Source organism: Antechinus flavipes, chromosome 1, assembly GCF_016432865.1.
Source record: "Antechinus flavipes isolate AdamAnt ecotype Samford, QLD, Australia chromosome 1, AdamAnt_v2, whole genome shotgun sequence".
Taxonomy (NCBI): domain Eukaryota; kingdom Metazoa; phylum Chordata; class Mammalia; order Dasyuromorphia; family Dasyuridae; genus Antechinus; species Antechinus flavipes.
This window is the reverse complement of record NC_067398.1, coordinates 359,409,802-359,424,511: the sequence shown is the minus strand read 5'-3', so window position 1 is coordinate 359,424,511 and position 14,710 is coordinate 359,409,802. Positions and strand designations below refer to the sequence as shown.

Genomic DNA, 14,710 nt, shown 5'->3' with positions numbered 1-14,710 from the left:
ATAATACTAATATATAGAGAACAATTCATTTTCTAATGATGCCTAAAAAATAAAGGGTCACCAACCTAAAAATAATTGATTTGAAACAATAAAGAAATACAAGGACATTACTATTTTTAATAATTATTAATGTGTAAATAATTAAATTTTGGGACACAGAATAATTGCTTTCTTCTACAAAATAGAATAATTAATCTGAGCTCTTCAAAAGAAATGATAGCATAAACTAACATAAACCATTGTTAACATTATTTCAATGTAATTAATCTCTTCTTTCTGTAGCATAAACTAGAATACATTACTAACTTATTAAAATTATACTATAAAACAAGCAAATACAAAATAAACTGCCCAAAGATCTAAAAGAAATTTAGCAGGCACTACACCTCAGTATTGTTTAGTTTCCATGAAAGTACATACTCTGTGAGAAGGGGTGGATGAGCAATCACGGCCTCTGAAAGTAGTCAACTAGGGAACTACAGGATAGAACAAGAAACTCTGACAAACAGGCATTTGGTAGGTTTGTATTAAGTCAGATAATCTGTAAAGATGATAGACTAATTTCTAATATTATACCAATCAATATAAGTGCTTTCTCAAGCATAATTAAGAAGTTCACTTCTTTTTTTTTTTCCTCCCTAAGTCAACAAGAATTTATTAAGTGACTGCCATGTGTCTGGAAGTGTAATAAGGTTTTCTGATACAAAAGGCCAAAAAATCAAACCAAAACATCAAACAAAAAGCCCTTGAAGAGGTTCACTTCTAAAAGAAAAGATATGCTGCTTGTCAAACTATTCTTACCTGGAATGTGCAAATTAATTTATCATTATTAATGTACTGCTAACTATTTTACAATACTGTGTTAATAAGAAGAGATGGAGGCCTAATAATTAGAAGGCTGGACACGGAGTTCCTCCCAGATTCTTGACGACAAGCTTTTGCATTCCTCTTATATCCTACCTGCATTCAGAATAGTGTACATTGTAAGCATTTAATAAATACTTGTTAACTTATGACTTCAAATTTTGCTTTGGACCCTCACTAACTAGAGAATCAACTTAACTTCTATATGCCATATTCAACTTCCAAAAGACTTATCTACTAAATCATAAAGAGTGACTCCCTCCCCCCCCAATTGGGAGTAAGTTATCAAAGGATCATTCAGATAAGATATAGAAAATTAAGCACTTTTAAAAAACATTATCTAATCTGATCCTCACAACAATGAAATAGGTACCATTATTACTCCCATTTCATAATTGAGGAAAACTAAGGCAAACAGAAGTTACTTTTCCAGGATCACACAACTAATAAATATGTTATACTGGATTTGTACTCAGGTCTTCTTTCAGTGTTCCAGCCATCACACCACTCAGCAGCTGCCTTATAAAGCGAGCTCATAAAAGACTGAAAATTCACTTTGAAACTGCTCAGAACAGTATTATTTTCCTGATATAAAACTGGATTAAATGCTGGCATTTCCAAATTTGAAATAGTTTAGTTATACTATAATAAAGTTTTCTGTATCAACCACAGGAATTAATTTCAAGCCAAAATCATGGTAATGTAAGCATATAAACAAAAGTACAATTGTGATCTTTTCAGAAACAAAAGCAGATTATGACAATGATATTCTTGTCAAAAAAAAAAGGAAAAATTATTTTTGTTTAGAATACCAGACAAATGGAACATAAGTGATTTCACAAAGCATAATCTAATAACTATTTAATTCTAAAGTGTCTCAATTTTATTTAAAAGGTTCTATAGTTTTCAAAATGAGAGAAACATATTATTCTGGCCAACTACTGATGCTGCCAATTTGTTTTGTCTCTCTCTTTTCACAGCTTTACCACTTATAACACAAGCACTTGTGACACTGGTGTTTCCAAATCAGGGTCATATAACCTGTGCTTCCAGAACTGTAATACCCCAAGGTCTGGACCTCCCAAGGCTCATCTCTTCATCATAATAGTGTCAACATAGAAGAACTTTAATACTGATCCCAGAATCCTTTAGCTACCCAACTCTGACTGTCTCGTCTTTCTGGCAGATTCCATCCAAAACAAATTAGAGGATATGATTTTTAGATGGTATTCAATTGTTTCACTGACAGTAAGTCTAATCTCCAAAGGGTTTCCAAATAAATGTCTCACCAAGTCCAGACAAGGCCATGAGAATCAGACATAGTGTTCCCAAAGTTTTTGTACCATTTTAAGCATTAGTAACTTATGGGCAAAGCTTTTATAAAATTTAAGCTTTAGAATAGTTTAAAATTGCACAAATATAAGACACCCTATATTTACAAAGTTAACCATGAAGGAAACTAAACTCTACCCATTTCTTTCTTCCCTCAACCAATTACAATGTTCATATATCCTAAAACCCCTAGAAACCAAGGAAATCTGGCAAATCATTGCTGATATATATCAGAGATGAGCCATTTTCTGTATAAAAGGGAAAACCGATAAGCCATCCTTGTTGCAGCTTCTCCATAAGTTCTTCTGACTTCACAAGTAGTCATGAGCTCTCTGGCAGCCTATATCAAGTCACAGGCTTAAAGACTTTCAATATGCTCCAACTCCAACCCTCCTGAGGCCTCAGTATCTGATAAAGAATATCTTTCAACAAATCTTTTTTGAATAGGTAAGTTTTATATGGGAACTCTTTTTTTCCCTTCTCAAGTATTAACACTGACTTATGACAAAAGAAAAAGAAAATCATTTTTTTAGCACATTGTACAATTCACTAAATTATGACTGACATGATTTTTCTTTTTCTTTTTTTTTGTTTTGCAACATATGTTAATTTATTAACAGCCAGTGTAATTATAGGACTTGTCCAAGGTCACAAGAAAATATAGATAAAAGAAGTGATTTCAACTAAGATATTTCTGACTCTGAAGCCTGTTGTCTATCTCCTACATCATCCTATTACCCTACTGCAAACATAAGAGTTGTTAATAAATATCTATTGACTTCAAAGCACTAGATTTGAATTCTGTCACTTAATGATATGGTAATCTTGGACAAATCACTCAACTTTTCTGAGTGCTAATTTCTTTGTAAAATTGAGTTAGTGCTACTTACATAACTACTTTTTTTTTTTCATAATAACTTTTTGTTGACAGAACTCATGCCAGGGTAATTTTTTACATTATCCCTTGCACTCACTTCTATTCCGATTTTTGCCCTCTCTCCCTCCACCCTCTCCCCTAGATGGCAAGCAGTCCTATATATGTTAAATACGTCGCAGTATATCCTAGATACAATATATGTGTGCAGAACCAAACAGATCTCTTGTTGCACAGGGAGAATTGGATTCAGAAGGTAGAAATAACCCAGGAAGAAAAACAAAAATGCAAACAGTTTACATTCATTTCCCAGTGTTCTTTCTTTGGGTGTAGCTGCTTCTGTCCATCATTGTTCAATTGAAACTGAGTTAGGTCTCTTTGACATGATTTTTCCACAGTGCTTAGTTTATGATCCTTACAATCCTTCTTATGATATGCCCGTGGGCATGTTTGCTTCTCAGAATTCTGTAGTTGAAAATATCATCCTTCCTTTTGGGGGATTTGACTATAACTTATACATACAAAAAATAAAATACTATAATTGAAGTTACTTTCCCATGCTGGGACTCTTCTGTATTTTATTCTCTGCTTCCCTATAAAATAAGAATTAGCATACCTATGTAGAATTTTACAAGGAAAAATTCTCTAAGAAACTGCATTATATTTTTTATCCTCAACTGAGAAAACAAACTAATATCCTACTGGCAATGGCCAAGCAATTTAGAGGTTCTCTCTCTAATATATGAAAACTCAATCCCACACTAATTGCTAACTAATCTGTACACTTGTATGGTTTTGTTTTCTGCTTTCTTTTGTTTTGATATCTAAAACCAATCAAGAAGGTTGCTTCCCCAATTATAGCTTCACAAATAAATGTCTTACAGCTCCCCAAATATCCCATAATATCTGGGATCATTGATAAAATACCTCACACCCCCCTTATTAACCCTCTTTGAATGGGAGAAAGGGGAAGATAAGAGAAATATTCTAATGCTATGATTCTTATCCCCTCAACCAATTTCAGTACTCAAAAAACCCAAAGTGTAGATATGAAATGGAAAGTAACTGATAACATTTTGTTCCCTTACAATCACCATGCTGCAATCTTGGAAAAGAAGGGAATATTACACCTAAAAAGTAAGTAGGACTTTTTTTGTATAAAAAAGGAGAAAGCTGAGAAGCCCTTTCTCCAGAATTGTCACACTCAAGTTGAACACTAACTTGCAAGACCATGATCACTCTCTACCTCCCCTCATCACTCCCTCTAAAGAACTAGTTGGTCATAGAGAATATGCTTTAATAAAATTCTTTTGAACACCTAAGACATACATGAGATTTTCCTCTTTTTTTTCCTACTACTTTTTTTACTACTATGTACAGTGAAGTAGAGAAGCCATTGCTGACAAATTTAGGAAATAAAATGGGGACGAGAAATTAATTAAGTCTCTTTCTGATTTCAAGACTCACAATGACAGCAATCATTCAAACTTCAGCAGTCAATAATCCTAATTCAGATTATTGCTCTGTAAGGAATGACCAGCAGGATGAATACAGAGAGGCTTGGAGAGACCTACATGGACTGATGCTAAGTGAGATGAGCACAACCAGGAGATCATTATACACTTCGACAACGATATTGTATGAGGATGTATTCTGATGGAAGTGGATTTCTCTGACAAAGAGACTTAACTGAGATTCATTGGAGAAATGATGGACAGAAACAGCTACACCCAAAGAAGGAATACTGGGAAATGAATGTGAACTATTTGCATTTTTGATTTTCTTCCCGAGTTATTTTTACCTTCTGAATCCAATTCTCCCTGTGCAACAAGAGAACTGTTCGGTTCTGCAAATATGTATTGTATCTAGGATATACTGCAACATGTTTAGCATATATAGGACTGCTTGCCATCCGGGGGGGGGAGGGGGGGGGAGGAGGGAGGGAGGGAGGGGAAAAAAACGAAACATAAGTGATTGCAAGGGATAATGTCGTGTAGAAATTATCCTGGCATGGATTCTGTCAATGCGAAGTTATTATTAAATTAAAATAAAATTTATTAAAAAAAAAAAAATCCTAATTCAGGAGGTATCCGCTATTCAATCATAGCAAACATGGACAGAAGAGATTAATCACTTCTTTTCTTTCAACTCTATCAATTTAATGTAATGCTGACTCAAATTTATAAGAATACAAGCCATTCTCCAAACGATAAATGGTCAAATTGTACAGACAATTTTCAAAGGACAAAATTAAAACCATTTTAGTCATATGAAAAAATGCTCTAAATCACTATTGGTCAGAGAAATGTAAATTAAGACAACTCTGAGGTACTACTCCATACCTCTCAGACTGGCTAAGATGACAGGAAAAAGATAATGATGATTGTTGGAGGGGATGTGGGAAAACTGGAGTTTTGATTGCTGGAGTTGTGAACTGATCTAATGAGAGCAATATGGAACTATATCCAAAGGGCTATCAAACTATGCATACCCTTTAATCCAGCAATGTTTCTACTGGGCTTATACCCCAAAGAGATAATAAAAAAGAGAAAAGGGCCCACATGTTCATAAATGTTTGTGGCAGTCCTTTTTGTAGTGGCAAGAAACTAGAAACTGAGTGGCTGCCCATCAGTTGGAGAATAGCTGAATAAGTTATGATATATGAATGTTATGGAATATTATTGTTCTCTAAGAAACAATCAGCAAAATGATTTCAGAGAGGTCTGGAGAGACTTACATGAACTGATGCTAAGTGAAGTGAACAGAATCAGAACATTGTACATAGCAACAAGAAAATTATGCAATGATGAATTCTGATGGACATAGCTCTTTTCAGCTACAAGGTGTTTCAGAACAGTTTCAATGGTTTTGTGATGGAGAAAGCCATCTGCACTCACAGGATGGTGGGGAGTGAATGTGGATCACAACATAGTATTTGCACCTTTTTTGTTGTTATTTGCTTGGGGTTTTTTTCTTCCTCATTTTTTTCCTTTCTTTTTTTTTCCTTTTTGATCTGATATTTTTCTTGTACAGCATGATAAATGTAAAAATATATATAGAAGAATTGCACATGTTTAACATACATTAGATTACTTATTATCTAGGGGAGAGTGAGGAGAAGGAAGGGAGAAAAAAAATTTGAAACAAAAGGTTTCTGCAAAGGTGAATGTTGAAAACTATGTATCTGTTTTGGACATAAGAAGCTTTTTTAAAAAAATTTAATGTAATACTAAAGTAACTTCCCTTTTTCCTCACCATAATGAAGCCTCTTCTCACAAAAGTACATCTTATACAATAATCTACAAATGACAGTATGAAATGTGAGTAATTCAAGAAGCATTACCTGTTTTACTTTTTCATATAAAACAAACAGCAAAAATGCAACTTTAAAATAATTATACATGAATAATGTACTTTAATGTTCACAGAAACCTTTGCAATTCCAAATGAAATGATTTCAAATTGACAATATTCCAAATATTACCAAAGAAAATGTAGCTTTCACTGATAAAAATCTTCAGAACTTTAAGAAATATCTTACCTGTTAGTTGGTGTAGTAAAGGAAAAAGAAAGAAGTTGATTCCAAAATGGGTCATTCTCAGAGATAGATTCTGTTCCAGATAATCTTTTTAGATACTCATTTTCTGAAAGGTCACTAATGTTGCTGCTGTTTGCTCCCATTTTTTGATCTGGTAGATAAATATCGCTTAAACCTTCATTTCTTCAAGAAAACCTACAAATTTAGGAAAGAGATTTTAAATCTATTAAAAAACTATCACAAATTTACTCAGAAAATACATTAAAAATTTTAAGGCAAAATTATATGTCTCTTTGATAAGAGACAAATTAAGAAATCAGAAATTAAAATATTAAAATCTTCCTTAACTAACAGCAATGAGGAATCAGGAATAAAGATCAAAGTGATACTTCATGAACTACAGGTAGAATTCCATTGTTCAAAGAACATTTCTCATACAATAATCTCTTGAAAACATATCTGTATATGCCAATTAATGATTCCTCTACGAAAAAAAATTCTTTAAAATGAAGTTAACCATGTTCTTAAAAAAAAAAAAAAAAAAAAAAAAAAAAAACTTCATAACACAGAGAATCAAAGAAACCTAAGTACAAAAAGAGTCAAAGAGGAAAACATGCAATACCTGTTGTAAGGAACCATAAACCAGCTTGGCTGCTGAGGGTCTGGCCCAGCAAGAAATAAGATGATGCTAGTTATTTACCATGTAAGAGAATGAAAATTAGTGATCACCATCATTAAGTTTGATTCTGACTTTCATGGCAAAAGTAGCTGGCTGCTATTAAGACACCTAATTGTCCAACCACATTAATTTGCCACATAAAACAAAAGAGAATATGATCTTCACAAAGAGATGGGAGTCCTCCTTCTTCAAACAAACTTGCTAGGAAATTTTCATCTTCTTAAGTTAATGAACCAATTTAATATAATATATAGGTAATACTGCAGATAAAGTGACTCTGGAGTTCTCAAAGACTATGTCAACAAAGCATAAATACTGGGGCAGGTTCCATATCAAGCTGAAAAAGTTTCCAATGTATTCCAGGTGACAGAATGGATGTCAATTATTTAAGGAACAACCTAGCTAAATTCAAGACAGCTCATCACTAAGTTAACCACACAGTGATAAATGTGATATCCATAGGAATGCTTCAAAACTATTAAGTTACAGGTATGTTATAAACTAGACTGATGAAGGGGCCACATCTACTGAATTAAAAAACAGTTAAGGATTGGAATTAATCTCATTATCATAAAATTATAGATTTAGACTTAGAAAATACTTTAGAGTTCATCTATTTCAACCCTCTCATTTTACAACTGTGATAAATGAGCCCCACCAAAAAAAAAACAAAAACAAAAACAAAAAAAGATGCATAGTTGTTCAAATATCACTAGAGACAAAGTGTTTTTTATATACTTGAATTATAAAAAAGCTGCTTGACACTTTGAGAACATAAAATGCTTCTGTTATTGTTTTAATACTTACACGTTTTCATGCTTACATGATCAGTTTCATTAATTAGCATTGTCAGATACCAAGACATTAGAAACACATTCATCTAATTTTCTAACTTAGCTTTTTTAAATGTATATAACACAAGTATAAATCATTATTCTATTTTTTCTAATTTTCTAATTTCTAAGCCAAATTCATAGGTCACAGAGAAATATACAGAAATCACTTCCTAAAAAAGAGTATTTAAAAGAAACTAATTTTCACATAATAAAATTAACTGGGCTCCTCAATGTTTACTATTTATTCTTGGCCAGCAGAGGGCAAACTAGTAACTTTAGTGACCACTGAATATTTCTATTATGATCAACAAAACCATTTTAAAGCAGTTACAAATCATGTTTCATATGAACTTGATCAGAAAATTTCTCGTGTTGATAACAATGTACTTTGAGATATATGACATAAAAATTATTCTAGTTATCATCATCACCAATCAACTTCTCTGTACATTATTCCCCTTCCAATTCCTTAAGGTCCAACCAAATTGGCCTTTCCCACCAGAGCACTTCATCCTCTTGTTTCTATGCCTTACTACTGTGAATCTTCCTGATACTGTATTCTAGCATCACCTCTTCTTTGTAAATTTACTCTCTTCCTTTAAGATACAGATCAAATATTACGGGGATTTGTTGTGATTTTTTCCATGATCCTCCCAATTGTTTGTGCTTTCCCTGTGAAACTACCGTATATTTATTTTCCCTATACTCATATAAATACTCCTCTTTATCTCCTATAAAAGCTAAGTTCCTTTAGACAAAAGATTGTTTCATTCTTTGTAATTGACCCCCAGAACCTACCACAGTACTTGGTAGGTGCTTAATAAATGCTTACTTTTGCTTGGTTTAAACAAACTATGTTCTCAGTTGGTAAAGAACACTAAATATCGTATAAGTCTGGAAGCCCACATATGTGATCACAAATTAGAATTTCAAGGAACTTTAATGTCACAAATTTGATCACTTTTCATTCTTCTTTGCCACCACTCTTGCTCAGGTAATCATTATCATTTACCTAGCTCTACTGTAATAGATTCCTAACTGTTCTTCCTACCTTAAACCTTTGCACTCTGCCAAACTATCCTATAGAATACTAACAGGACTGATCTTCTTGAAACAGATCTTTGGTCATGTCACTTCTCTGCTCAAAAGTTAACTAATGGGTCTCTATTCCCTTATATTTATATGAAACTACTTGTAATCTATACTATAAATGGCATTATAAATTTGATTAAGTCAAACTACTGTATTTTATTCTAAGAACAATCAGATACCTCCATTCAACAAATATCTTCTAAAAAGGATGTTATGGAATCCAAACCGAGTTCTTCTGCCTCCAAATACAGATAATATATGTACCAAATTAATCTCTCAGAAAGTTTATGACCAAATTTATCAGATTCAAGTAAATGTCAGATCCAATAAGAAATTTATCTCCATTTTTTGTTATTTCTTTTTCCAATTTCATTCTAGGTTACACTGAACATTTTTTAAAAGCCTCTCAACTTCTAATACTGTATGCATAAAAATATTTTCACATTTTTATGGTGCTAGAAATTTTTTCTCCCATTTGGAAGTTCAATTTTATTTTAATTTTGAAATGTTCTCTCTCTCTTACCCAATCAAAAGGCAAAAAAAAAAAAATACAATACCCATTATATATATGAACTTAGGCTAAATATATTTCCATATTAGTCATATCCTAAAAAAGGAAAAGAAAGAGAAAAGTTATGCTTTAATCTGCACTCTGAGTTCATCAGTTCTCTATTGGGAGATAGATAGTCTTTCTCAACACAAATCCTTCAGAACTATGGTAGATCATTGTGTTACTAAGTCTTTAACAATTGATTATCAATATGATATTTCTGTTAACTGTTAATAATTAATTATTCTGTTAATTATTCTCCTGGTTCTGCTCATTTCACTTTGCATCAATTAGTTTATGTGTCTTCCCAAGTTTTTCTGCAACAATTCCCTTTGTTATTTCTTAAAGAACAATACTGTTCTATCATGTTCATATACCCTAACTTGTTGAGCCAATTCCCAACTGAAGAGCATTTGTCACTACAAAAAGAGCTGCTATAAATATTTTGGTATATATGAGTCCTTTTCCTTTTTCTTTTATCTCTTTGGGATACGTGTTGTCATTCATTTTCAAAGAGGATCAAAATGACATCACTATGTTAAAATCAAGTTACAGTGTGTCCGACTATGGCTGATCAGACCAATACAAGCTCAGTATGCTCTGCCACAGAACATTTGGGGTGGCTTCTCTAATTCTTCATGTTTCGCATTTCCTTGGGCTAATTCAATTCTTCTTTTGCATCTTCTCTGATGAGGGCCTGCCACGCAGAGCAGTCTTGTGCCAGTGTCTCCCATGTCATACAATAAATTCTAAAGTTCTTAAGAGATACCTTGAGGGTGTCCTTATATCACTTTTTCTGACCACCTTATGAACATTTGTCCTGTGTGAGTTCTCCATAAAATCATTTTTTTTGGCAAGAGTACATTTGGCATTTGAAAAATGTGCCTAGCCCAATAGAGCTGTGTTCTCCGCAGTACAGTTGGAATGCTTGGCAATTTAGTTCAAGAAAGGACCTTGGTGTCTGGTATCTTATCCTGCCAGGAGATCTTCAGAATCTTCCTAAGACAATTCAAATGGAAGCAATTTAGTTTCTTGTCGTGGCACTGGTATACTGTTCAGGTTTCATAGGCATGTAACAATTAGGTCAGCACAATGGTTCTGTAAACCTTCAGTTGGATAGTTAGTCTAAAACCTCTTCTCTCCCACACTTTCCTTTGAAGCCTTCCAAATGCAGTTCGCTCTAACACTGCATGTGTCAATCTCATTACCAATGTGAACATTCCTAGAAAGTATTTTGTCAAGCTAAGTGAACTTATCCACAGCATTCAAAACTCCATCATTTACTGTAACTAATGGCTCCACATATGGATGATATAGTGCTGGCTGATGGGGCACCTGTGTTTTCTTGGTGTTAATTATTGGGTCAAAATTAGCACAAGCAGCAGAGATTAGATTGTTGCATCTCTGCTTTGGACACTGCATTGAGTATACAGTCATTTGCAAACAAAAAAATTATGCATCAACACTCTCTCCACTTTGATTTTCACTAGAAGCCTTTACAAGCTAAAGAATATACCGTCAATGCAATCGCTGACTTTGATTCCATGTTTGTCCTCATTGAAGCCATTTGACAACATGGCTGAAATAATGGTAAAAATCACAGGAGCAAACACACAGCCTTGTTTCACTCCATTGGTGAGTGGGAAAGCTCGAGAGCATTGCCCATTGTCCAGAATTCAGGCAAGCATCCATGATGGAACTGACATACTATACTGATAAACTTCACTGGGCAACCAGATTTTGACGTAATTTTTCACAAGCCCTCACAACTGACAGTATCAAAGGCCTTGGTCAGGTCTACAAGTGTTGTACATAGACCTCTGTTCTGCTCCTGGAATTTCTTCTGGAGTTGTCAGGCAATAAATACCATTTAATCTGTTCCTTGGCCCTTTCTGAAGCCACACTGACTCTCAGGTAGATGACCTTTTTCTAGGTGCAGGGTAATAAGCCTATTAAGGAGGACTCTGGCAAGAATATGGCCAGCAATCTGGAATTATGCCCAAAAAGTTATCAAACTGTGCATACCCTTTGATCCAGCAGTGTTTCTATTGGGCTTATATCCCAAAGAGGTGCTAAAGAAGGGAAAGGGACCTGTATGTGCCAAAATGTTTGTAGCAGCCCTGTTTGTAGTGGCTAGAAACTGGAAAATGAATGGATGCCCATCAATTGGAGAATGGCTGGGTAAATTGTGGTATATGAATGTTATGGAATATTATTGCTCTGTAAGGAATGACCAGCAGGATGAATACAGAGAGGCTTGGAGAGACCTACATGGACTGATGCTAAGTGAGATGAGCACAACCAGGAGATCATTATACACTTCGACAACGATATTGTATGAGGATGTATTCTGATGGAAGTGGATTTCTATGACAAAGAGACCTAACTGAGTTTCAATGGATAAATGATGGACAAAGACAGCTACACCCAGAGAAGGAACACTGGGAAACGAATGTGAACTATTTGCATTTTTGATTTTCTTCCGAGTTATTTTTACCTTCTGAATCCAATTCTCCCTGTGCAACAGGAGAACTGTTTGGTTCTGCAAATATGTATTATATCTAGGATATACTGCAACATACTTAACATATATAGGACTGCTTGCCATCTTGGGGGAGGGGGGGGTGTGTGGAGGGAGGGAGGGGAAAAAACGAAACATAAGCGAGTGCAAGGGATAATGTTGTAAAAAATTACCCTGGCATGGATTCTGTCAATACAAAGTTATTATTAAATAAAATAAAATTTAAATTAAAAAAAAAAAAAAAAAAAAAAAAGAATATGGCCAGCAATGACTAAGAATGGGACTTCCGCTATGATTGTCACAGGATAATCTATTCCTTTTATCTTTATAAAGATGAACAAAGGAAGTATCCTTGAACTCCTAGGGCTTAACTTCTTTCTATTTAACCTGGAAAATTTCAATCAGCTTTTGTATAGGCAATGGACCCTACCTTGTAAATCTCAGATGAAACCAAATCAGCACCCAGTGCTTTATCACATGAAAATAGCCTAATGGTATTCAAAACCTTTTCTTCAGTTGGATTTCATTCAAAATTAGAAAAATTTTTTTTAAAGATTTGTACAAAAGATGGAAAAAGCAAAGAAAGGAAACAAAGTTTGAAAATACAAGTGTGACAAGGTCCTAATACAAGCAGTATTAGATGACTGAATGATTTCATTACTGATCACATTCTGCAGGTAGGTTAAAGACAAAAAGCAAAAGTCATTAGCAAAATACTCATTAACAATACTTTTTTGGAAACTGGAAACAAAATAGGCTTATCACCCAGCGAATGATGAACAAACTAGCATATGAATATAATGTAATATTATTGTGCAGTAAGGAATGACTAATATGACTAATTCAGAAGAGTATGCAGTTTTTTAAGCTTTGTAGGCATAATGCCAAACTCTTCTCCTGAATGGCTGAACTATTTCACAACTCTACCAACAATATGTTAATATATTTATTTTTGCATATTTCCTCCAGTATGTCTTCTTGACCAATCTGATGTTACATTACAATTGTTTTAATTTGCATTTCATTAACTATTAATGAGTGAGCATTTTTTTTCATATACCTATTGATAACTTTGATTTCTTCCTATGAAAACTGCCTGTTCATATTCCTCAACAATTTATTAATTGAGGAATGGTTCTTTCTGCCAATTTGTCTCAGGTCCCTCTAAATATTTGAAAAATGAGATGTTTTATATTGGACTGTTTGCCATCTAGGAAAGGGGGGCAAATTGGAACACAAGGTTTCGCAAAGGCTAATGCTGAATAATGGTCCACACATATGTTTTGAAAAATAAAAAGCTTTAATAAAGAAAAAAAAAAAAGAAAAGAAAAGAAAAATGAGATGTTTATCAGAGATACTGCCCAAAAAAAAAAAAAAAAAAAAAAACTTTTCTCCAGTTTCTCAATTTTATTTGTACAAAACAAACTATGTATATTATGTACATTACCTTACACCCTGTAGATTTGCCAAAATGGTAACAATATTGGAAAGATTTGTGGAATAATAAATAATTAAATAAACCATTATTAATTTCAATTAGATGTATTCATTATTAATACATTGTTAGTTATACTTTAACATATTTAACATATATTGGTCTACCTGCCATCTAGGGGAGGAACTGGAGCAAAGAAGGGGAAAAGTTGGAACAGAAGGTTTTGCAAGGGTCAATAATGAAAAATTACCCATGCATATATCTTGTAAATAAAAGGCTATAATAAAAAAAATTAATACATTGTTAGTGAAGCTATGAAATGGTATAATCATTTTGGAAAATAATTTGGAATTACATAAATAAAGTGACTAAAATGTCTTTACTCTTTGAACAAGTCTCCATTACTGGGTCATGAATAAGAACAAAGTCCCCATATATACCAAAATATTTCCAGTACCATTTTGTATTATAGCAAAGAATTGGAAATAATGGAAGAATGGGTAAACAAATTGTGGAACTTTAAGGTAAAAGAATATTGTATTTAAGCAAAGGTAAGTATTATAAATACAGAGAAGCATGGAAAAATCTATATAAACTGATATACAGTGAAATAAGCAGAGCAAAGAAAGCAATATACATACTAACTCCAACAATGTAAACTGAAAGAACCACTATAGACCAAAAAAATTCAAAAGTGAATGCAAAAAAAAAAAAAATGAAGCAAGCCGGATCCAAATAAAAAAATGAGAGGACACATCTCACAACCCACTCCTTCACAGTGTCCATAGGTGTTATCCACTGCACATATTTTCAGATTTTTTCAATGTTTCAATCTATTGTGATTATTTTTTTCTCCTCCAAAAAAATACTAGTGATTTCATAGGATGGCTTATTGGGAGATATACAAGGGATAACTGTAACAAAGTAAGAAACAGAAGACAACAATAAAAATTTAATTAAAAAAAAAAAAGATTATAGTGAAAATACAG

The 14,710-nt window shown here is 33.3% G+C and overlaps 1 protein-coding gene across 5 annotated transcripts in view; it reads right to left on the bottom strand.

Annotated features, from left to right (window-relative positions):
• DYM (dymeclin) overlaps positions 1-14,710 on the bottom strand; it is a 590,636-nt gene that overhangs the window by 562,301 nt on the left and 13,625 nt on the right. For 4 of the 5 annotated variants that reach the window (XM_051969633.1, XM_051969632.1, XM_051969635.1 and 1 more), the window contains exon 2: positions 6,612-6,803. In XM_051969633.1, coding sequence (XP_051825593.1) covers positions 6,612-6,751 — 140 coding nt within the window. In that variant the 5' untranslated portion in view covers positions 6,752-6,803. Of the gene's footprint in view, positions 1-6,611; positions 6,804-14,710 lie in introns of those variants that run through there. The other variant, XM_051969634.1, reaches the window with a different exon arrangement.